Source organism: Pholis gunnellus, assembly GCF_910591455.1.
Source record: "Pholis gunnellus genome assembly, chromosome: 12".
In the NCBI taxonomy this organism is placed as follows: domain Eukaryota; kingdom Metazoa; phylum Chordata; class Actinopteri; order Perciformes; family Pholidae; genus Pholis; species Pholis gunnellus.
The window spans coordinates 21,309,649-21,335,137 of NC_136539.1; the positions used below are offsets into that span (position 1 = coordinate 21,309,649).

The 25,489-nt window shown below is 42.8% G+C and overlaps 1 protein-coding gene across 1 annotated transcript in view; it reads left to right on the forward strand.

Annotated features, from left to right (window-relative positions):
- dgkg (diacylglycerol kinase, gamma) overlaps positions 1-16,674 on the forward strand; it is a gene marked incomplete at its 5' end in the record, with an annotated part of 67,845 nt that extends 51,171 nt beyond the window's left edge. Inside the window, 4 exons of the mRNA XM_079170677.1 lie at positions 142-343; positions 14,471-14,591; positions 15,590-15,650; positions 16,567-16,674. Coding sequence (XP_079026803.1) covers positions 142-343; positions 14,471-14,591; positions 15,590-15,650; positions 16,567-16,665 — 483 coding nt within the window. The 3' untranslated portion in view covers positions 16,666-16,674. The remainder of the gene's footprint in view (positions 1-141; positions 344-14,470; positions 14,592-15,589; positions 15,651-16,566) is intronic.
- Between the last annotated feature and the right edge of the window lie 8,815 nt (positions 16,675-25,489).

A 25,489-nucleotide genomic window follows, 5' to 3' on the forward strand; every position in this document is an offset into this window, starting at 1 on the left:
TATTATATAATGTTAAACCTGACTAGCTCCAAATCCACTAAACCAGCCTGAAAATGAAGAACCTATGAAACGATTGTGTGAGAGTTTATGTCAAAGATAAGCAGAGTTAAATGGAAAATCTGTTTCTCGATTCCCCCTCAGTGCGACGGGATCATCATGGACCTCAGCAACACCTCCTTGGAGGGCATCGCTGTACTCAACATTCCCAGCATGCACGGCGGCTCCAACCTGTGGGGCGAGACGAAGAAGAGGAGGAACTACAACCGCATGAGCAAGAAGGTTCCCGACAGGATGCCGGCCAGCACCGTCACGGACGCTAAAGAGCTCAAATTTTGCATGCAAGGTGAGTCAAAAGCGGATGAATGAGTCCCGATTAGAGGGCGGTAACATTAGACCCAAACGGTTGACTCTCACATCTCACATCTTGCAAGATTAGAGATGATTTAAAACAGTAGAAGATGTTTTGAGCCATTTTCAACCATGAAATGAAATGCTGATTTTTATGAAGTTGGTAAGAAATGTCAAAATGAACACCAGCGTTGATGTGTTTCATCATAGCGTGAAAAACAAGTTTCAGTGTGCAGATGCTCTTTAACCACCAAACATCTGTTTTTGATTAAAGGAGACCATAGTGTAAATAAATGGCGACTATGACGTGAATGTTTTGAAGGAGCAAACAGAAAGCTGTGATTCTGAGCTCTTCTTTGTCTCTGATGAGAAACATTTGTGCAATCAAGACGGACTTTCTGACATTAATACAAGTGCAACTGGTCGGTGGTCACTCTCTGACTAACTAACTTCAACTCAATGCTGACTCTATTAAAGCACTTGTCCAGCTCGTGATTTTATAAACTCTGGCTGCACGGTGTTTGGACTTGCAGTGCTTTAGAGGGACTGACTGAGACATTTTTCTCTGTTTACGTTCATAAAAGCACAGTATGTATTTTTTTCAGAAGGGTCAGGCGGCGGATCTCCGCTACAATAACACTGTGGGAAACCCTGCCCCTGTACTTCCATTGACGTGATTCCAAATGGCCGCTCCAGGGTGTCCGGCCCTTTAATGGTCGCCTGGCGCGCGGTGGCCGCTTGTTCATAACGAAAATAGAGCGAGAATTATTAGCTTCTATTCATTTTTCTCCACAGCAATAATTGACATAAAATGTACTTTGGACTTTTGGATATGATTATAGGTTCTTGATAATCAATGGTTGTTTTCTCCTGCAGAGAGCAACCATGTGGCAGTTATAGTTACATTTCCCCACATTAACATGTGTAGCTGTGTAAAAATGTCCAATTATGTTCATCTGATTGTGTCTTTATGGAATCAGACATCAATTTATTTGGTTCTACTATGTCAGTTCGCTGCTGCTTATTATTTAGTGAACGACAAAAACTTTCACTCGATCACAGCTGGGCTTTTGATTCTTAATGCTTTAGTGTTACATCACTGTATGTGGCGCTCATTAACAGACAAATTACAGATGTGAATTGAGAATACACATATTTGGCTCCTGCTGTTCCTTCGAAACGCCACAGCCGCTTCTTAAGAAAGTCAAGTCTGTATCAAAACTGTTTTAACAATTGTGTCTCTCTCCGGACAACGATATCTCAGCAGTGTGTGACAAAACACTGTGTATACTCACTACCTCTGAGTGTTGGGTTTATCTGCTGCTATTGTACACATAAAGGTACGTTTACTCATCACAAGGAGTACCACTCAGCCTCAGTCTCAGATAGCTCACATTTGGCTTCGGGGACGACACGATTTTGGCTGAACCTGTAAACGGGAAAGTCTATCCCGAGTGAGTGAGTGAGTGAGTGGTAAAGTAACACCGTTGGTCAGAGCGAGTAACACCATTGGTCGTTACGCTTTCAAAATGTGTTGCAGGGATGACATCGCACTGGTTACATCGTCAGAAAGCCGATGGGATATTTCCGTTGGATTTTGAGTTATTGCTCTGTGGCTGACAAAAAACACATTTATGATACTTAAACATTTTATGCAACAAGATAATATTCACAAACGGAAAAAAAAAATTTTGAGGCTCGAATGCAAAAGCAATAAACGAACCGCACCACCGTCACATGACGTCACGTCACCACCGCTAAGCTAATGGTGACGTTTAGTCGTCTCATTTAGCCACAACCAACCTTTTCTTTTTGAGACGCACAACATTTTAAAAATTCACGAGACGGATGTGTACTTATGTCGTACAACAGAACGTTAAAATCTCTGACGCTTGTTTCAGGCATCGGACCAAAAATCGAGGTCGATGCTAAACGGCTGGTGAAACCCTGAAAGAAATGAGGACCGAATAAAGTTTCAGCTTCTTTTAGTTTTGTTTGACGGATGGAAATGTTTTTCATCAAATTGCCGTATGCTCTCTGTTTTCCTTAAACATTTCTATAACATTCAGCTAATCTCCGGGATGAGTTACGTGCAGCTGCTGGTTGAGTTTGCATTTGATGTCCTCAAACGTTAGAAAATAACCCACTCTGTGCTTTCGCCAAGGTTTTCTCGACTCATCCCACGTCCGTCTCCTTCACTTCACTTTGTTTCTGCATCTCTCTGCCGACTGACCCAAACCTTGTTTCCATGGAGATCTCAGGGCTACACTGAAGTAAAGATCGGAGGAGAGGAAGAGCAAAAGAGAAGGAAGGAACAGGCTGACTCATATGACTCACCTTTAGTTGTGTGTTTTCAACTAAATGAACTTTACCTCTTTGTAGCTGCACTCTTTGCACTTTGACTGCATTTTAAGTGAAGTGGGGAAACGTATTCCACCTGTTGTGCATGCATGAACGCACCGATACTCTGACGTTCTGTCTCCATGTCTCTTTGCAGAGTTCATTTAAATACTGAACTGTTCCTCAGATTTCTTTACCATTTCTGTGCGAACAGAAACATCATGAATTAGCAAGACAAACTGTTTGAGTAGAGGAACAGGCACACATTTGTGAAAAAGGGACCAAGTCATGACCAGGGCGAGTCCCACACTGCACTTACGGATAACAAGTGGAACATGCAAACCGTTGACGTTCCTCAAAATGATCTGAAAGATCCACATTCCCATAAAAACAGCCAGAGAATGTTCATGCAGGAAAGGACTTTTTCTCACATCTCCATTTCTCTCTCTGGCTTCTTTTTTGCGTTCTACGAAGCGTTTTGTCCCGTTGAGGCAAAATAAGAAAGTAAAACTATCGACCACCAGCAGCACCAATGTGTAAAAAAAACCCGTTTCAACAGAAAAATTCAAATGAGTTCTTGTAAAATCCACAATATAACGTATTAAAGCTGATTATTTACATTTATACAATAAAATAAATTCAACATTTTGTCTCTAGACGAAGGAGTCGTGCATGCAACTGTAGGGGGAGAGTGACTAAAAAACTATGTGTCCATTGGGAAAATACGTTGGGGGCGTCTGGTCTTAGTAGGAGTTTGATAAACTTAAAGGTTAAATACACCAATTGTACACATGAAGTTTAGCTCTGGAGTCCCAAGTCTTACGACTATTATATAATATAATCCTCTGTGGCTCTGAAAGAAGCTTCCTAAAGTCTGAGATCAGGAAGGAGTACTTTGGTCCAGGCTTGATACTTTTGACTTAAAAAGTCAAACTTGGGACGTGGAGTTTGTAAAATATGGGCGTTTTAGGCTGGAGTGCCTCCTTTTTAAGACACGGCGTCCTTTGAAAGCACAAACTCACCATGTGGTGACCTCTGGGGCCCCATTAGCTGCTGCCCCTGACCTCTGTTAGCTCAGTCCAAAGGCTCTGGCTCCACAGCACCGTTCAGTCCATAAGAAGCAGGATTTATAGGGTTTATAGCCGCAGCAGACGTCTTCTACACTGTGCACACCAGCAGACACACAAGTTTGTGTCGGTGTTTGTGTGAGAGCGTTTGGCGCCATTAACTCCGTTCACGTTGTAAAGCTTCAGCTTGGTTTTAACTCTTGACCTAAATCCGAGCCTTAATCCCAAAGCAGCCTCTTAAAGAAGTGACGACCAACAAACTGTCCTCACTTGAAGGGATTTCCATTATCTCATTACACAGACTGACCAGGAAAAGAGATAAACCCCCGTACAGTGTAATACAATCCAACAGCTCTGTCGTCTTTCATCGCTTCGTGACGTCTACGTTTTAATTGCTGTTGGTGTCAGAAAGGTGTTGATCCAACTTTGAGGAAACCTTTGAGGCCTTCGTTTGTGCTGCTGCTGTACTGGAATGCGTGTTTTGAAAAGGGTTAATCAATTCACGAGTGGATACATTTTGATAATTGATTCGACCAATCGAATGCAGACCATAACAAACCCGTTCTCCCAAGTCGTCACGTACGGCAGCTTGTTCGTCGGCCCTGCGCTTCAGACTACGTCACTCAACGGGGCCGGAGTTATGGCGGCCGTAACGGAGGAAGAGGTGCAGTTAATCATATTTTTAGGGAAGTTCAACACTCACAAGAAAAGACGGACAAACTTCTTTCTTTTTAACTGCATCAATATGTCACCATGATAAAAAAAAAAAAAAGAATAATTAAAACTAAGTATGTGTTTGATAAATAGTTTATGGACCGATGATACCTTATTTAGAATTATTATTATTATTATTTTATTAATTGACCTATGTTTTCTTAAATACATTTTAGCTAGCAAAAGAAAGTGGAAGTCAGGTGACATATATAAAGAGTCAGTGTAGAGAGGATGTCATGGTGGGTGGATGGGTCCAAAGACCCGGGACTTTCACCCAGGAGACCACTGTTGGTGTCCTGTGTGAAACCAAAGACCAGGATGTTTGAAGTTATGTTAAAAACTTAATTTACATCACGCACATAATGTACTTAACTAAGTAATAAACGCACGTATTTTAACCCAAACCACAATCTTTACCTGAATCTGACCAAGAAGATTTTGCCTTTACCTAAAATTGTTTCCTGTGAGCGTCGAAGTTTATTTTGAAAACATTAATCAAAGAACAATCAACTTCTTAATTGATAATGAAAAACATTGCCAAATTATTTGAGCAAACCCCGCCAATAAAACTACTCAAAAACCAACACTCCCCAAAATGAGTCGAATAGTCTCTTCTCTGACACAAGTGGCGACTATATTTACAAATGTTATGTTCTATAAGTTTATCGACAACTTTGCGTTTTTATTGGACTGCATCACAATTTCCAGGGGTTTATATTTCATGGTGGTCTCGGTTAGATAATGTTACAAAATAAAGAAATACCCTGATTATTATTGCAACATTCCCATGTTTCCCTCTCCTCAATATGAGACTAAAAGACCCGTTAAGCCAATTTGACTCTGCAGCCACATGTTTATGTGCATTTAATGAAGGAACAGTATGAAGTCAGAACCACTCGCTTCACTTGTCGGGACAGTTTTAGTCGAACACGTGAACATTTCTGTGTGAATTCGTTCACTTTGTGCACGTTTGAACGTGTGTGATGGAATTGTTTTGGTCTCCAGAGTTTTCCCCCAGGATCTACCCTTTTATCAAATTAGCTTCTCTTGCTAATGCTATTTGGAAACGGGACTCGGAGACGAGTGCTCTAGTTTCAGAGAGGTATGCATTGTTGTGCCTCGGGTTTCTGCGTGCCGTACAGTGCGTGTGTGTGTGTTTTTTCGCGCTAGCGTGCCTCTGTCCGTGTGTATGCGTGCCTGCATGTTTATCATACCACTAATTGTTTATGGCAGTTGCTTTCTCTGGCGCAATAAACTAAAGCTTTTAAATCCATTTGCCGCAGTTAATGCAATCAGCCAGGGTTACCCAGAGTGACTGAAAAACGCCCGGGGCGCTTCTGACCTCAGTGATGAAACTTCGGTCCTCTGAGTCACCCCGTGTAGCTCTGGTTTTTGTTCTGCATGGACAGAAACAACAACTGAGACGGACACACAGAGACGGCCTGTAGTGACACATAACTGTAACACAGTCGCACGCTCCATTGAAATTGAAACATTGCAGCAATTGCCCGGCTTAAACAGCAGTCCTCCAAATTATCTGAACAGCCATAGAAATGCAATCACAGGTCAGGTACCCATGTACTGTAAGAACTGATGAGTCAGGTTCAAATGGACCTCATGCACGAACATTTTTGTATTCTCTCTCTTTCGTTTTTTCGTCCTGTGGGCGACGACATATTCAGATTACTGTGTAAGTGACCAGCATACACGTGACCAATGCCACCTGTGCGTAAATGAGCGTTCATGAGAAATGTAAATGAGTAATGTCCCAATAATACCATATATGGCTACACGTCCTGCGCCATATGTCCTACGTTAGAAGTCCTGCTTTCGGAGATCCATGAAGGAAAGTCTATTGTTTTTAACAGCTTGTTTTAACAGCTTGTTTTAAAAGTTTTTATCAGCAGCTGAATTAAGTGTCCTGCTAAAACCAAGAAATATGTTCATTTGGATCACCACACTAGCGTTAGTCCCTGCGGCGATATTAGTCCGAGTTAACCAATACAATAAGGACCGAGTAAATCTATATTCTTTTTAAACATAAACTTCTTACAAACCAACACTGAAGTTATCCTATAAAACCGTTAAAGTCTGCAGACTGTGAGCTCCACTGTTAACTATTGAAAACAGCTTTCCATTTTCGCTCTAAATTAATTTTTTCAGCAAAAAGGTTGTTTATTTCAGTTTTATCCGGGGAGCAAAACACCTGGTTTACATATCGAGTGAGGTGAAATCACACCTGAACTCTTAATATCTATGCGTTTTGAACAAGCATTCATCTTTCAGTGGGGCTACTGTTCTGACGTCAAGGTGTAAATTACACTCAGTGGATGGGACGTTAATAAGCTTAAGGTTCCCAAATGTGCTGTGGTGGAGCGAGAGAGAGTCGACCTGTCTGATTGTTTTTTGAGTGAAATGAGTTCAAAAGTCAGTTGTTGTCAGCTGGATGGAGATAGATAACAGCTGCCGCTGACAGGAACAGGACTCACGTACTACGACGGCCCCGGTCCCGTCACCGTGCCCCTCCTCAACTTTTTATCTCTGCGCCACCTCTCCCCTCCCCTGTTTATTTCCTGCCTGCTCCAAGATCAGATTTCCTCAATTTCCTGCTGTGGATTGAGCTGGAAAGGATGCACATAAATAAAGTGGATGTAGCACGCAAGTAGTCCAGGGGCTGAACCGGGGGGAGTTGTGAGTGTGCTGTATACGCCGTGCTGGGACGGCAGTGCTCACTAGGATGGTGCAGTGAAATGTAGTATTTACGATACAGTTACTAAACCCAGCAATGCTCAGTCACTTCAATACTTATGGGACGTCTGCTTATTTTCTGTCTTATACGAACAATAGTGGAAAGTAACTAAGTACATTTACTCAATTACGCTACTAGTGGACATTGTCACCGTAACGCCACCGATTAGTTTGTGGAATACAAAAGTTTTGACCATATTTGGACGAGAGGGTGGAAACTCGAGAGGGGTGTGGCAAGGAAGCCTACTGTTAGCATATCAGAGCTAGTTGTTAATGCTAATTTCAGCTAGTGAAAAACATGCTGTAAAAAACACTCCTTAGAGTGTTTTTTTTCTGTCCTGATTGACAGATCGCCACGACCTAAAGCATGCTCAGCTTTATGGTCTGTTTGACTCTAAATGGACCATCATTTACTAAATGAACATCACGCTGTATTGAAGAATACTTGAAACTAGAGATTGAGACCATAAACTCATGTTTACAATGTTTACTGAGGTAATAAATCAAGAGAGAAGTAGAGTCATTTTCTCATAGACTTCTATACAACCAGAGGAGTCGCCCCCTGGTGGTCACTAGAGAGAATGCAGCTTTTAGACACTTCCGCATCGGCTTCGCTTTTCAGAACCGGAGGTTCGGCCCATAGTAAATATCTCCAAACTGTGGACTGACCTTGTTAAACCAGAATGTGGTGTTTTTGTTTTATTATCTAGAAAATAAAAATTATTAATTATTTAATTAAGATATCACCCCCAATGTCACAGAAAATCTGGCTTAACTTTGACGGGGACGTGCTGACTGACTACTTCTTCCGATGATTGACTAGTAAAGCAATGAGTTAATGAGTCAAATAAGTTGCCCAACACTTGACACAACCTTGGTGTTCTGTTTTTTAGAAACCTGCTATTTTAGGGATGTCCTGACCAGGTTCACGTTGCGTCTCTACCCTCCGTGACTCATTTGTTTTCTCTCCATGCTTGTCCGACTCTTTCCTCCCCCCTCCTCTTCCCCCCCTTCACGTCTCTCTCCCTCCCCTCACCTTTCCTTCTCTTGCTTCCCTGCCTCCCAAGGTCCACAAATCACCAGCCCACCCTCCCCGCTAACAGTCAAGCTGTGACACACTATGATGAGGCTATATTGGGCCGATCGCATCCAGAGGCTGCGTATTGTGCTCTTCTCACACAGCAGGAAAAGAAAAGCACACTATAATTACTTTGATTCACCCCCACCAGTCTGCGTGGCTGGAAATAGTTCCTGTATGAAGCTCCGCTGAGTTGCTCTCAGTGGATGCTGGGAGAGTGGATGACCTTCCAGTGATACATTTACTCAAAGTTAATGAATGACAAATGATCCTTAAAAGAGGCCGATCACTTTCAAACAGGATGGGAAAGGGAAAAGATTACATTTTTTAAAGATTCTTCTACAATCTGTTCTTTCCCATGATTGTTTTTTTTTTTTTTTTTTCTTTCTCCCTTCTGGAAAAATTCTCATGACGGTTTGGTTTCTGGACAAAACAGAAATTTCACCATCTGGGTGCTTACAGGCCATGTAAGGATTCAGTGGCATGGTGTGTGTGTGTGTGTGTGTGTGTGTGTGTATTTTTGCACTGTCTCATAGTAACATAGTGTTCTTTGTCAAATGGCCAAGTGCTCTCCCCCGTACCTTTACCTCCGTTGGTGTTGGCGAGGTGAGCTGCCGTTCCTCTTGACCATCTGCCATGACTCTGGCCACCCTGAGACAATAACAGGCCGGTGAGGGAGGGGGCGGGGGGCATGTGGGCGGAGGAAGGATACACAAATATGCCTGCTAATAATTATAGCCTAACACCTCAAGCTGATGAACAATGAAAGCTGCAGCTACTCCTCTGGGGGGGATTTATAATTCGTCTTTCAGTTTCTAATTGAAGGCTTGTTATAAATAGCTCAACCACTACATTCAAAAAACGTGCGGGGACAAGTCTGGAGATCTTCTACATTCTTCTGAATGTCAATGAATCTCGTGAAAAGACTAAAACCAGCAATAAATGCTGCTAATACCAAGCCTGGTATGGCTTGTTCCTCTGTGCCACAGAGCTCCATTGTTGTTGAGTGACATGTTCCTTCATTGCGATGAACGTGGGCGCTGTAGTTTATTTCTTTTTGATTCCACACACACACCGTCAAGGCTTCATAAAGATACTAATAACCTTCAGACCGTTGGGGTTGTTTTACAGAAATACTGTTAGTTTAGGGAGAAGAGAGACCTTCGCCTTTCTGGGACCCTTCTTTCTGATATAGAGCCACAAGAAACTCCTCTCGGTTTAACTGGACATCTTAAAGCCCAACTGAAATCACATTTTATCATCTCTTTCTGCCGGCGTGTTTTTGAAAGGTGTTTGCTCATAGTTTTGTATTTCTGAATGGAAGAAGGTCGACCTGTCGGTGTCTGTGTTAGATTAACAGCAGCTGGCGGGCTGCCAGGGTGCTGTTGAATTAATGCAAAATGGTTTAAGATGTTATTTTTCACAGGAGACGTGATTTTCCATAGCAGATATAGCTGTAGCTGACAAAAAACGACAATTTAGTTGAAGAGCAGATGGGCATTGTTTATTTTGGTCTTTTCATGGGATTTGTTGAAAATTACTCAAAGATAGAATATAGTCACCATTCTCCTTTAATTCATATTTTCATCTTTCTCTTTCTAGTTTCCATACTTCTATATATTTATATTTTAGGTTTTAATCATGAATATGAGTTTAACACTCGAAAGCTATTGTGGAATAATATGTATAGAAATATTCTTGCGTGTCACCATATAAAGCGTGTTTTTGGTTTTTTTCAAACAATGAAACTGAATTTTACTTCAGATTTTGCCGCACGGCAGAGAAAAATAGTGCAGCACAGCAGTGACGGCTCTCGCTGCCCGCTGCTTGGCAAAGCACTGCCATCCCGTCCCAGAATGCACTGTGGCCGTGTGCGTTATGTAAGAGGCTGTTCTGGTCTATTCTTAGCTCTACCTCGCTGAGAAGTAACAGTGCCGGTTGCCCGAGAGTCAAAAAGCGCAGCGATCTGATGAGGCGGGAATCGTCAGTGAGGTGAGAACCAGCACAGTGGGCTCCTCTGCCATCGGGCTCTCACACTGGGACTCTGGCAGGATGGCATGCCCATTTTTGGTGTTTGGAGGAAGTAGAGGTGTACGGGTGGGTGTGCGAAGGAGGGGGGATTTATAAATTTCATAGTACAAGAGGAAAAGGATATATGAATAGAACGGTTTTAAAATCCTAAAATAGGACATGTCAACACACACTGGATTTCATTTTTACTTACACAGACAAAAAGGACTCCATCTTCACATCCAGCTTTCCCCTTTTTAATTCCCATCTGTCGTGTGCAGCCATTGTGTCACTGGTCTTGTTGATCCCTCAGTCTCCCAACTGTCCAGCGTTTTTCTTAATGGATGCCCAATCCTATTATAATTATTTCCTGGAAAGCCCCGCAGAGACGGCGGGGTTCATATGGTGAACATGTGTCGGTGCCTGTAGCACGCTGCGTAAAGATGAGGCATACTTTCTGCTTTTGATGAGGATGATGAAGATGTGATACAGGACTGTGGCTGCCATATAAGACACTCCGATCATGTCGAGAGTATTTTTTATGGGAATTTAGGTTTTTTACAAACCTTGGGGGAGTTAATTTCACAAGTAAAAGATACATTTTATGTCCGGATTCCAGTGTTTTGTAGACTCTGATAAACATTTGACTTTTCTTTTGTTCTTAATAAATAAATGATTCCGTGTGAAGTTGTATTCTTGACAATGTGGAGCAAGCTTTGAAACAGCATTTAGATACTTATGATGGGATGCATATAGTTAAAGCTGCACTTGTCTATAATATTATATTAAAGCTACTATGAGAACTTTCATTTTGTAATGGTTTTGGCGGTCCCTGTGGACAAAAGTGGTGGTGTTTCCAAACACCGGACTCCCTCTACAGAACTGCTCTGACAGTCTGCTCCGCTCAGTCCTGGTTCTGGTTCTCCCGGGCCTCTCGTCCCTCCAGCGGGCCCAACAATACAGCCTGGGCCTCCAGCCACGTGGAGCGTTGTTACGTAGGTCGTAAAGAGGCATTAGTAGAACGGAGACCTGTCAAAAGTTCCTCACCGTAACTTTAACAATAGATGAAATGACTGTGTAATGTGAAAGGCAATAATCAGTGTGTTTTCTACAGTAGATGGCGGCTCTCTAGTCGGCTCTCCCCCAGTTTGGAGTACGGACACAAGAGCAAAACAATGTACTGCTGTGGACGGGGGGGCAGCAGCAAAACGAATTTTAGCCACCTGACAGGAAGGCCGGCCGAAAGAGAAATAGAAGTAATAAGAGAAACGTATCTATGCTCTCTGCGAAGTCACTAGACTCTGTTGACAAAGACACTATAGATGAGTTTCGTGTCTAAATGTAGCATTCACTCCGGCTGGTAGTGAGGTTTTTGTGTGGTGCTTTCTTTTGTGCTGCTGCCCTACTCCACAGCAGTACATTACTTTGCTCCCGTGCTCCCGGGTCTGCTTCATGAAACTGGACCACCGTCTACTGAAAGTAATGCACTCACCCACACACCCCCCCCCCCCCCTTCAAAAGACCTGAACTATCCCTTTAACTCTGCAGCTCATCTCAGCTCAGTGTTTTTAGGTTCAACAGCCCGGAACTCCTCTGTTATAATTCATCCTCTGAAGAGTCAGATATCTAGAAGCAGAGCTTAAAGAGAGTGAATCTTACACTTACATTCATCAGGTAGTTTCCCTTAAACATAAAAGGTGTGATTGTTGTATTCACAGCTTTTGTTTTGCCCAAATAGACAGTTATTACAGATTCAGAACTTTAATTTATAGAATAAATGATCTAAAATGTGTTAAAAAAAAAGCTTTGAAACTGCATTTAGATCTTTAATCTTAAATCAACATTCATCACAATACCAACTAGAACTCTAATATTGCTAAATAAATAACCAGAACTGAACCTTTTGATATTGATGCACATATTTCCATGTAATGCATCTCTAGTTGCTGCAGTGTATTTCTCGTCCTAACGAGCACGTCTGCACCGACGCGTGAGCCCCGAGCGTCTCATTCCTACTGACGGACTGAAGTATGACTTTAAAATGTTTGTTCCTTACTCTGCTCTGACATTTTCTTTTGAATTGTCATCTTGAAATATTAAAGAGAGTGCCAGTGACTCAGCTGCGGCAAACTCATTCCCATATAAACCTCAATCCTTCTTTTGAAGCTATATGCAACGGAAATATCAGCACTTCCTAAAGGCCACAGCGAGAACAACTGACGGAGAGATGGAAATTAACCGAGAGATACCTTTTCCAACAGATACAGTGCAGACAGGAGTTTATTGAAGGAATAGACGAAACGAATTCTCTGTACTTGTGTCACAATGTTTACCTTTTTTTTTTTTTCTTAAATCCTTCAGAGCGTGAAAAGTCATGAGTCAGACTTGCCCCGGGGCCCCGTGTTGCATCAGTTCTTTTGCAGAACAAATTTCCTCTCCGGAGCAAAAAAAAACGGAAGTATGCAACTGTTTCCTGTTTGTAGCTTGAAACGAAGCCAAACAGGGCCAGCGAAGACCGACGACGTTGGGAAATGATTAACGTTGTTTACGCTGTAACAGACGGACACAGTCCCAGCAGGCAGCGCCGCCGGTCGGAGCTTGTCTGAGGATTGAGACCCTCGGGGAACGGTTTGACCGGTTCCTTTGGGTGCCTCTCACAAACTCTTTCTTTTTTCTCTTCTTGCACTAAAGTGAACTCTGCTCGAGCCTTTAGTAGACTGTTATTCTTTCTGATATTTTCTGTCTGGCATTAACATTAGGAACACGTAATCATGAGAAAAGTGGTCACACATTGGGGATTTAATGGACGGCAGCTTTCAGAGTTGCTGAGTCTTTTCTTTGACATTTTAAGACTCCTATGATTGGGGGAAACCCAGTTGGGGTTTTTTTTGCGAGCTTGATAAAAGAACTGGAATCAGCTGGCGGCTCGCCGGCCTGAATCAAGGTAATCAACTCTCAGAGCGCTGCGCTTACCTGAATGATCAGCCACGGACAACGGGTCACAGAGGCAGAGGTTTGACTCAAGTCCGAGTCTGTGTTTGTGTGTAACACCAGAACATATTGTCCAATAATCAGAATGAACACAATGAGAATGAAGAGAACATATAGACATTAAAACAACAATAAAAGCTTAAAATGTCAGCTTGGTTCCTGTTACGATGTTCGGACACGACCACAGTTAATTACTGTAGCTGAGCCTGCATGAGATTTGATTCTGCTGCAGCACCTCACAAATTATCACACCGGCTGCGAAGACGAAACATTTCTCAAGATTTCATTTGTAAAAAACCTGTGAAGCTGCCGGAGCCAATGCAGCACACATAAACTCCTCAATCACATTAGGTTTCTTATGAGCTAACGTGTGTTGAAGGAGAAATGTCAAATAACATCATCGCTGACCTTTAAGATCACGTCTGTAAATACGGACTAGTGGGCATCGCGCTGTTCAAACAGAGAGAGAACACAAAGGGGAATTCATAGATTAAAAGATTACAGGGAGGCTATTAATAGGTTTGGTGATCTCATCGTCACAGTGAACTTGTATTGTTCTCCGTTTAACACGGTCAACATCCCACTCTACTGCCCTGTGCAGTGGCTGTAATCTATATTTTTCATGGTAATGTGAATATGTGACACTGTGAAACAAGGTTGCTCGTAGTGATGAGGCGAAAGAGAATTATCAGCTGATCAAGCGGCTCCGCTCAGCTTCACGGAGCTATATTTTGAGTTTCAGCTCATTATTTATCGTTTACCGTTTCAGTTCACTGTCACCGCTAATGTTACATTAAGTTAACTTACGCACGTGACTTGAAATGAGTCAAAGGTGACTCGTGGTTTCACATGAACATCGGTATACTGGGTGACGGTCCTGTGTGTACGACGGCCACGCAGAGCTTCATAGTTTGACGCATAAAGGCCAATGACCGGTCTGCCACGTTTGACGGCTTGGGAAGGCGTTCGCCTCTGCGTTCGCCTCGGCACCACTAGTACACTTCCTGAGTTTCAGAAGAAAAGGCTGTAAAACGGCAGACTTCTGTGAAAAAATGTGTTTTCAGTGTAAATAATGAACTTCTCTTGTGTCTCTATTTTTGAGTTGGGTTAAGCAAAGAGCCTATAACTTAACATAACGTAACATATCTCTGTTTCACTGTCTCTCTCCATCCAGACTTCAGTGACCAGCTGGTGGAGGTGGTTGGCCTAGAAGGGGCGATAGAGATGGGACAGATCTACACTGGACTGAAGAGTGCCGGACGCAGACTGGCTCAGTGTGCCAACGTCACCATCAGGTCAGAACCTCCCGTCTTCCTCCATGTGACTCCATCCTCCTCGTCTTCTGATCTCTGTTCTCCATCTTTCCCTTTGTCTGCCTTGTGTCACGACACCCTCCCCTTCCTTCATCTTCCTTCTGGTCAACCAACTGGAAGCTGTACTTTCTTTCACAGAACGCATCCATCTCCATTCAAAGCATGTATGATCAAAAATGTATTCCTCTTGAGTGTTTTTGAAGTCTACAATCCCTGCAGCATCCCAACCAATAACATCAATTATATATTTTATAAATGCATACTTTACTAAGTGAGTCACACAATCACAGGATAAGAAATGTCTGTATACACTATATGTACACTATAGTTTTATCGTGCGTTTGGATTTGGTTCCAGGACACTAAAGACTCTCTTATACGTTAACAGATCTACGTATAAATGTTGAAAGCTGACACATATATGGAGAAAAAAATGTGAATTCAAACATTCAAATGCACTCTTTTTCCATACAAAGTGTTTGTTGTTTCAGCCCATTTGAGCCCATCATCCAGTGAGCCAGTTACTGTACCAAAGAAGTGACATTTACAAGTTGTTCTGCCCCGAATACTTTCCTAGACCAGATTAAAAAGAGCATTCATCACAGTCATTCTCCCATGCTGTGTTTCTGTAGCCGGAGAGGCATGCATGGAAGTCTTAAACCAACTTTGAATGTGTGTGTGTGCTTGTGTGTGTGTGTGTGTGTGTGTACATATACAGTGGGTCTGTGAGTTTAAAGAGTGGGGGCCAGTCTGGGAATGGCTCTCATGGGAACAAAGGGTGCAGTGTTTGACCCTGTCCTGGGGCAATGTGAACAGGCATCTCGTGCCTCAGAGGTGTGTGTGATCTGACCTTCACAACCTCCAACCCCACCCTGTCCTCCCCTTCTCTCTCTCTCTCTCTCTCTCTCTCTCTCTCTCTCCCTCTCTTTCTTGCCCTCCTCCCGCCTCTCTTGCTCATCCTTCTGCTCTCTCTCTTCATAGGACGTCCCGGCGGCTGCCGATGCAGATCGATGGGGAGCCCTGGATGCAGCCCCCCTGCACGGTGAGAGTTAAATGAGAATCATTGGAAATTGGGCTAAGATAGGGATTCTCATGGGGCTGACAGCATGTCATCAAATTCAAAGACCCCTTTAGTCCCAAGAGGTCCCATATGTATAGGTATTTTCTTCCAGAGACACCCATTTCTACTATTTTGCAATGTTTCATTTCCACTGCATGATTGCACGGTTTTCAGTTTTGTGTTCCACTGTTGATAGCACCCCTTCGGTGTAGACGAGATTCTTGAATCCTTTCATCGGCAACCAAACCAGAGGAACTTTGTCAATTGTGCAGTGTAGTTTTGTGAGCTGACGTCTCTCTGACCAATCAGAGGTCTGCAGTATTTTAACTCCGCGTTGTAGAATCTACTCAGCTTTGCTTGTAGCCTGGAAAACTGAAGAGAGACGAGCGAGTTGTGTTGTCTAGCGACGCACCATGCGGTGGAAATGCGGCACAAGCATCCCAGCTTCTTATCCATGACAGCTGTAGGCCGGACCTAGATTGAGTGTCATTCAGCTTTTGTCTTGGCTCTCGTCCTTGATCTTTTGTTCATCTTCCTCCTCTGCACACACCCCCAGCCTCAACCTCCAACACAATCATGCCATCAAATATCTCAGTCCGACTTTACTCTTCATAGAAAAGGAGGAAATCAACCATTATCTATTCATCCTCACGCCATTTTCAACCACTTTTCATTGAGTCACAGTCGGCCTTCACGGAGGCGGAAGATAGAACACTTTTTGTTCTGTAATGTAGGCCATTTTCAAGGTTGAGTGAGTGATTTTATAACAGTCTGTTGTGAAGAGCCAAGGCGTGATGACTTATCAACTTGGTGAATTCGTCAAAAAAGAGATATTGAGAACACTTTGCTGCACAAACCTTGAATCCTCACTTTGTCCTTCTCTGTCTGATTCTTACAGATCAGGATCACACACATGAACCAGGTCCCCATTTTACTGGGTCCGCCTCAGAAGACACCGTTCTTTTTCTTCAAGAGACGTAACCGGAGCCGCGACTAGGACACATGCATGCACGCAAAGACACACACAGACACAGTACACACACATATATATATATATATATATATATATATATGCACACACACACACACATGCCACCCACTGTTTAGGTAGTACCAGTGAAAGTGGGAAGATCATCAACAGGATCACATCGTGGATGCCTACAATTTTTCCCCAAAGGAACCAGCAGTGATGGCACCCAAAATGAAAAGACTCTCAGTAAACAGTACCGACCTATTCCTGTGTAACCATCGTCCATGTGCAAGTACCGCACTGCCCGCGAAACTCAACTATGGCTGCCGGGATTCCCTCGCAGCCCTTGAACAAAGTACAGCAAGCGATCGTGAGGGGAAGGAAAGTTAAAGTGTTGTCCTTATGAGAACGAAAGAGCTCCAAACGCACTACAGTGAGAAAGAGAAGGAGGTAAAAAAAATTTAAAAAAGAGAGAGCGTGTGGCAGTAATCGTGGTTGTTTACAAGGCCGGTGAGTAAATAGAGAGTAAGATCTGCCTCTTCGTTAAAACACCTGTATGAATAATTAAACAGCGGTTGCTTGTAAGAGCACAAGCTCCGGGGGCCTCCCCACAGACTGACAGCACGGTAGAGGAGAAGCCTCATCCATTATTGACTTATTTTCTTTGTGGGTTGACGGCAGTGGGGCGTAACAGTGGCCTGGAATGGTTTGAAACATGCAGGGATTTATTTGGGTCCCTTAGCATCACTGGCCTACAAAAACACATCCTTTAAACCATATTTACAAACCGTGTAGATGATCTGGCGGTAGACTTCAGGCAGAGGAAGTTCCTGTCCAGCTGTGCACAGTCATCACTGTGTGAATTGAGTCTAGGTAGAAAGTAGAGAGTGGAGCTTTCTTTAAGTTACTACAAGGAACTTTTAACAGACTCGGTGTAATACTGATGCCCCTATATGACCTACATAAGCAAACGAGACCATCAGCCAGAGGACTGGCCCTTTCTACATCGTTATTCTTGACGCCTGTCGTCAGGTCCAAATCCTCACGACATGAGACAAAATGTTTTACAGCATGCAGGTTCGCCAGAAATATCTTCAGCTCAGACTCCAGCGACCAGACCCAAATCCGGCTTCGCTCAACACTGGGGACAGCGGGAGGCACCTGGAGTTCACCGCTAGCTTCCTGGGAGCCAACGTTGACGACCTCGCTGCTGGAGGCCGAGGCCAAGGCCGTACTGCTGAGTCCGCTGGAGGGAAGGGAGGCACGGGAGAACAAGAACCAGGACTGCGCGGGGGGGGGCATACTGTCAGACCCCTGCTGCAGTAAAATGAGGTCCGGCAGCTGCATCTTTTCGACACAAAGCGGCGGGTGCTCATGGAAGCGCTTCTGCTTTTGTCCACAGGGGCCGCCAGAATGAACACAGAATGAAAGTTCCTTGTAGTAAGTTTAAGAAACTAATTCCGTCATCAGAGGGGTGTACGTGTTGTGTGGACGACCTCGTATCGGCAATTTGTTGCGACTGCGCGGAACCTGTCCGGACTTGTCCAAGCAGGCTACTGAGCATGTGTGGAGTGCGTCTCCCAAGCGAACAGAACTACTGCCGTGTCCAAGATGTCCGCACCGTGCACGCGTCCGTTTGGCAGCACAACCGAAGGATCGACACTACCATCCAGCAGCTCCTGTGTACCGTGTGCCATTGGACACTTTTAGTGGGTCAAGGATTGAAATAAGTCCGCTCAAGGGTATAACAGCAGGGCCCTCAGGGTTTTTATTTACCAGAGCATTGACAGGGAAACTAAATTTATCCCTCTATTTCAGGGAGGGTCTATCCTCCAGTGAAACCCTACGCCTAATTACTGCGTCAAACATCAACTCACAATGTCAACTGTGCTGTCAAGAGTGCAAATCCCAGAGCCTGCCCCGACTGCTTTAATGCATTCATGGTTTGTTTATCGACACCAAATAAAGATGCGATTGTGTTTGATGGAAGACAGATATGACAGTCAGAAACTGTTGGCCAGAGAGCTTATAGTTCAGTGTTTATAAAGAATGTATCCATATTACTGTCCCCACAATATGGCAAATTACGTATCGTAGTGTGTGCTGAAAGAGTATATGTATATTTCTGGAAAGTAGCAGAGTAGCTCACAAATACTGTACACACAAATGTGTTTGAATATATCATTGTTATTAATGTGGAAATCTTAGCTTAGAGGAGTTCAGATCAGTATTCTTCGCCGTGCAGAGTTGCTGCAGTCGCTCTCTGAAGGCAGTTTTTCCACTTTTGTCTCATTCACATTGTTTGAGGTTTCGGTTGAGTGTTGCATCATCTTCTCTCCCCGGCTTGGCTTCTTGCTCGCTTGTAGAAGAAACGGGAGCAACAAATCATCAAAGCATCAAAATTACAACGTGTGTGACAAAATAATCTCATGGTTCACATGGAGCTACATAGTCTTGGTTAGCAAACGCTTGAAAGTCAAACTAGACCACTGATGAAGCTTATTATATATATATATATATATATATATATATATATATATATATATATATATATATATATACATGTCAGCCAACAACAAGTTGCAGTAAAGAATGTACTGATACTTTGTGTTTGAGGGAATTTAACAAAAATAATCTACAGTCATGCTAACTATTGGGCTGTGCTAAAGTATAGCTATGCGTCGAGCTAGATGCTAATGTCAGATTGCTAATGTGTTCGCGGTGACGAGGTTAACACGTTTGTGCTCAGAATGTGATACATCGTAACCTTTTTTTAAACTCTCAAACATCAATATCGGCCTCAGAAAAAGGTTGTAGGTAAAGGTAATGAGAATATTTCGTCACACGCGGTTTACTGCGAAGTCAAGGATGAACTTTTAATGCTCAAGAGGATTACTGAGAAGATTCTCAAAGAGAATGTGAATGTTAACACTCGAGCGATCCGCATGTGATGCGAGTTAGACGTGAGTGGAAAGCTGCCTTGCTCCCTGCTGAAATGTAAGTGTTAAAGAGTGCAGGGCGGAGGGAGACTGCTGGGACGTCCTGATGGTACAACCTGAGCTCCGCTGTAGGGTCAGGCTTTTCAAGCCTTTATACCCTATCTCCCTTTAAAATGCACTGAGTCGTTACTCTTGCACCCAGGCCCCATGAAAACAGACAGGATGTGTCCTCGTACACTGTAGATATTTACCCCCACTCAGGTGTGAGTTTGGGTTCCTCCAATCATCAACTAGATCAGGTTAGCCATGTGTCCCTGTCATCCCTCTCAATGGTTTATGTTTGAATATACACCAATTAAAAGCCATTGGACACAACTGGCATTGCAGCACTGTGGGAACGCCACAAGACAAGAAACACAGCACATCATGTTCTCCTTTAATTTGTAGTTGTGCATAATGGAGCCTGGGTGCCGAGAGAACTCAGTGGGAAAAGAGTGCATGTTTACAGTAACTTTACATTTATTGAGAGAATTGTTTTAGACAGCTATATTACCAAGTGTATATATTTGTTTTTAATATTTTAGTTGAGGTTAACTTACATCACCGCATGCCTGCTGAAACAAAAGGAGAGTGAACAAAGAGGAGAGTGTGGATCAGACTATTCAAACTTTATTTCTTTGCTTAAAAATTCCATTTATCCGATTCTATTTATATGTTGTGGTTTTATTTTATTTTTTTGTTTTTTTGACAGCAGCATGTTTAGAAATCATGTGCAAGAAACGGCACGGAAGAAGCCGTCTCGTTACATTGAAAAGAACCGAAAGTAGAATTCCCAGAAGAAGTTTCCACCATTACAACATCCACTCGGGATTTATTGTGGAAGGAAAGGGCAGCGACACGAATGCCCACGCGGAGCCCGTCTGAGTGAATTTCCAATATGTGTCACCATTCATGTCTATTCCTGTCCTTTTGAAGTAATCAATTGCCTTAACAAATAAATGGATCCGCTCTGTGCTCACAGCTCTGCACAGTGCTCACACGGGATGAAAAGTAAATCATTCAATCGCAAAAGAAAGGAGGATTATTTGTTGCAACACATTGCCCTAGAAATGACAGCTGGCCCACGAGCAAAACGTAGACTATTCTGTCAATATTTGGCAACCCAGCGTGGTGCTTTCTGTGTCATCCTAACCTTCAGTTAGCAGCAGAGGTTGGTTACCATCGTAGTAATGGTGTGATTTGCTGCTACTGACCTATATTATCAAACAGGGGAGGGATGATATCTGTGTCCATCTTTATCTGCAGGCTCAGTTTCCTGGAGCAAGTTCTCTTTAAAGAGAAAGCGACAAATCCCATGAAAGCCAACAATGCGTTACCCGGTCTGTTTGTTCTGAATACTTACATCTAAAGATAAAATAGGTCACATGTTTATTTATTTTCTTAAGGCTCTGTGATGTCCTTAAACAGAAGGGCACTGCAGATTTTTTCTCAAAAAGTGTTAAAATTGGAGTAAAGGGTGAATTTGATACACATTTGGTCTTCTATCGAGTACACGTGTCCGCAGAAAGGTGTAAGCGGGGTTGACTGCAGCGCGCCTGTCCATTGAAATGCAGCAACATGTCACCCCGTGCAACGCTGTGGCTCACTCGTGGTTTTTATAGCTCATTGGACAAAAAGTAGTAAAGATTAATCCGTATAAGGCTCTGCTACACATGCAATACTTGTTGGTTTTGGTGGTTTCATGGGATTTGTTCGCAATAATAAAAATATAGAATATTACCAGCCTTATCCTTTGTTCTATTTGACTACATTTTAGATATTTGATAACCGATCAGTTGTCAAAAGGCCCATGTAGTTCACCAGGTTCAATACATTTTAAAGAAAAGTCCAGCCATGGTCAAACTTTTGTTGTTGGTTTGGTTTTGAGAAAGATGTTTAGCAACTCTCAGTAAAGGGACAACAAGCGTGTCACATTCAGCCACCGGCTCTATGCTTAGTTACCAGGCAGGTTTCCTGTTGAAGAAAAAAAAGCAAACCTTTTATTAAACACACGACTCTCCCGTCTACTCAAGCTACTGTTGGTTTCTCTGCATCTGTGATTCCTCCTCGTGTGACTCTTAAAGCTCAAATTGAATGACTCAGGAGAGCAGTCCGACTAAAACCTGCCTCACCGTGAGGTTTTAGTCTCTGTCAAATGACAAGTATTGTAGTCACACTGGAAATATCTCAGCAGTCATGTTATTCATTAGAAGAAAAAAAAAAACTCAAGAAAAAATAACCAGAAATGCCATACATACACCAGATCTAATGAACTTCTGTTAGATTTCTCCCGAAAAGGAATAGTTTGACATTCTGGGAAATATTTTAACAAATTAATGAATTCATTTGTCACGTCAGTGCGTACACAGACCTGAAGCTAGGAGGCAATTAGCTTAGCTTAGCATAAAGACTGGAAGCAGCGGGAAGCTTAAGTTGTCGTGCAACGCAATTAAACACAAGTTCAATGGATATAATGTCAGACAATTATCTTCAAGTCGAGATGAAACATAAAACCCTTTTAGATCACATCCCCGGTCATATTGTGCACCCAACGAGAAATGACAAGAAATCAATACCTTGGCATTTATTAAAATCAAATAATCTTTTCTGTCTGTAAAATAAAATATGGAGTGTGCTTACTGAAGCCATTACCAACATATTTCAACCAATAATATCATGACATCCATCAATCAACCAATCAATCTGCAACCTTTAGGGACAACAGAGGGAACATATTTAGACTGAAGAGAAGTAACGTACAGACGTCGTATACGGCTCTGGTAGCGGTAGCCACCTGTCAATCACAGTAGCGTTCCCTGCTTTATGGTCTGTTTGACTCTAAATGAACATCATGCTGTATAGAAGAAGACTTGAAACTAGAGATTGAGACCATAAACTCATGTTTACAATGTTTACTGAGGTAATAAATCAAGAGAGAAGTAGAGTCATTTTCTCATAGACTTCTATACAACCAGACTTAGACCCGCAGGTTACTGCCTACTTGTAACTGTACACTGAATATTCTGTTTCACTGGGGAATATGTCGCAGTACAGAAGCTAAAGACGCTCTGACTTCACATACTTAAGTTATTTAATGACTTGAATGCTTAACATGGGATTCTCTCCTATCTAATGTTAAACCAGTCTTTTAAGTCGTGACACGTTACTGTATGATATTTAATATCTGGGGGTGATTATTACAACCACCACACAACGCCGTGTTATTAATTAGCAGCACTGTCATTCGTCAACCGAGTCACAGTCATGTGTTTTCATCTGCTTCCCCAGTGTGGAACTATCACAGCCCCCCCCCCCCCCCCCCCCCCCTCAGTCCTCCGAGGCAGAAATGGCTCTACAGTCCTAACTAGTGTGATCCAGATCTCGTCCTGGGACAGATTAGCAGCACTGAGTGACATCAGAAGCACAGAAACAGCAGAGCCCCTGCAGCGTGTTGCTGCTCTACATGTACGTTCAAGTCATCAGATCATAGAAATAGAGTTTACAGAGCGGCGCACAGATCCCATACAGCATTAGGGGATTATTACAGAGTAGAAAAAAAGAAAAACCCTAACCTCCTGTATATAACCAAGATGACATTTAATCAAGTTATCAAATTTATGAATTCTACGTCTGTGATGTGAGCCTTCTGTTCCCCCTCGGGGGTCAGTGTGGTGGTGGGGGACTTTCAGCCCACAGGGGGTCAAGGACAGACCGCCCCCCCCCCCCCCCTGCGTAGTCCAGGACCTGATTAGATGAAAGGGGTTGAAAAATCAATATATCCAGCCTCTGCAGTCTGCCCCGTGTCTGTCTGTACAGTACGTCTCCCTCACGGTTTGTTGGCATTTTCGTGGACGAAACATTTTACCAAATAAACAAGGTGATAGAAAAATGAATGTTGTCACTTTTTCTTTTCCAAATTCACTTTAAACAAATGCCACTCGTGGATTTCTACTTCAGGTGATTGGAGTTGGCCTTTTGAACTCCATACAGTGCTTCTGCTTTTACAAACATATACAAACTCACTGGTGAGTTAATTAGAATGTGTTACATGGTGCCTGATAAACACAGGAACCTGATTTATTTATCTTCATGAATCATTTAAAGACAAATACATCCAACAACAACAACAACTGTGAGCCACTGATGACATTAAACAGTCTGATGGAGATTGAACAAACTATGAGATAATGGATTGAAGAAGGAACTCTCCAGAGTTTAGGTAAACCAAAACAACATCCAACTATATCAGGTAATGCAATCCTGTGACACAAACACAGGAGCAACTCTTTTCTAATGCAGTGTTAAGAAAAACACAACATTTCAAACTTTAGAAAGGTCAGTGGTGGAGGAGGCCCTATTTCCTCATTGTGTCACAGCAATGAATAGAATTGTTCCAGTGTTGATTGAGAGCGCTACAGACGCTAACGAGGCTGCAATGTTATCACTCACCGTCAATGTACGTCCACTAAAAGTGCTCGTTTCTGCCACTGACGGGCGCAGATTGTTATTATATGTGTGTGACAACATTGTGGGAGAAATATCACCTTTGTTTTTTACCTTTCACTTGATCCGGTCTGCTAAATATTCAGCATGACGTTGGAAATCTTTTTAGATATAACGCTAAGCTACGCTTTCTGTGCTCTAACACAACAAACAAACAGACAGAACAGCAAACAGAAAGCAAAGGGTAAAGAAAAGCTCTGTAGGGTTCTTTCCAGGATGTAGTCAGACACTTATAATAACAATCTGAGCCTGTCGGGGCATTGACGGTGAGGAGTTGCCCGAGCGATCACGTTGTTAATCACATTGTTTCCATTAGTCACTGAGACACAAAAACGTGGGAAAATAGGGTCCAGATTGAAAAATGCTGAAGTTATTGTTAAAAATAACAACAACGCAAGTCCTCTATTAAAAATAGAATAAGCTCTAGAATAATGTGTAGCTGTACTGTTGTTTGTGTGCTTTTTACTACTATTTAAGATAGCTCAGTAGTTTTTGCCGCAGGATGAATGAACTTTTCCTCTAGCGGCGTTATCAGCTTAAAATGTGTCCAATACTTTGGTTTGTGACCAAAAACCTGCAAAACTAATGATAATGTTCAGATGTACTAACACTACGTAAAGAATGTTAGCATGCTAGCACACTACACTAAATGGTGACGGCAAACATCGGAGCAGCTAAACACCAAAATACAAGCATTGTCATGGTTAGCATTTAGCCACACAGAGCTGCTAGCGTGGTTTCAGGTGTGTTTTTGTCTCGTCGAGTTCAAATCTTGAACCTCAAAAGGAAATAGTCGGAGAAATCCCTTAATTCCAAAAGAACAAATTGAAGGTTTTGTAGCTCCTCGTTATCTTTTTGCCCTTTGATCTGCGGGCCCGGTAGCTTCTCACAGATGGCAGTAAAAGCAGAGCGAGGGAACGAAAGATGAAAAGAGAAAAATGTCAAAAGAAGATGGAGGCATTGAATTGAGAATGGGAGAGAGAGACAAGAGGGAGAGATAATAAAAGAAAGCGTGGTTATACAACTCGGAGCCTCAGAAGAGCCTGCCTTTGGCTAGGCTTCTTGAGTACGGCTGCAAAGATAACAAGGCAGGAATTATCTCCCAAAGTGCTATTAATAGCAGGCAAGTCACATCTTGTCCCTCAGTGAGAGAGCATCCTGCGCCCAGAGGCACTACTTCCCCCATTTTAACTCTTTTGGAAATGTGCATTTTGACAGACAAGCTAGGACAGACTGCCAAGACTCTTGATTACAATGCTCTCACCCACTTGAGCTTCATCGCAGCCGCGGGTATTTTCGGCTGTGATGGGACTAAAGGTCGGGCTCACTGATGGGACTGAGGACTACGAATACAAATGAGTTTGAATTCT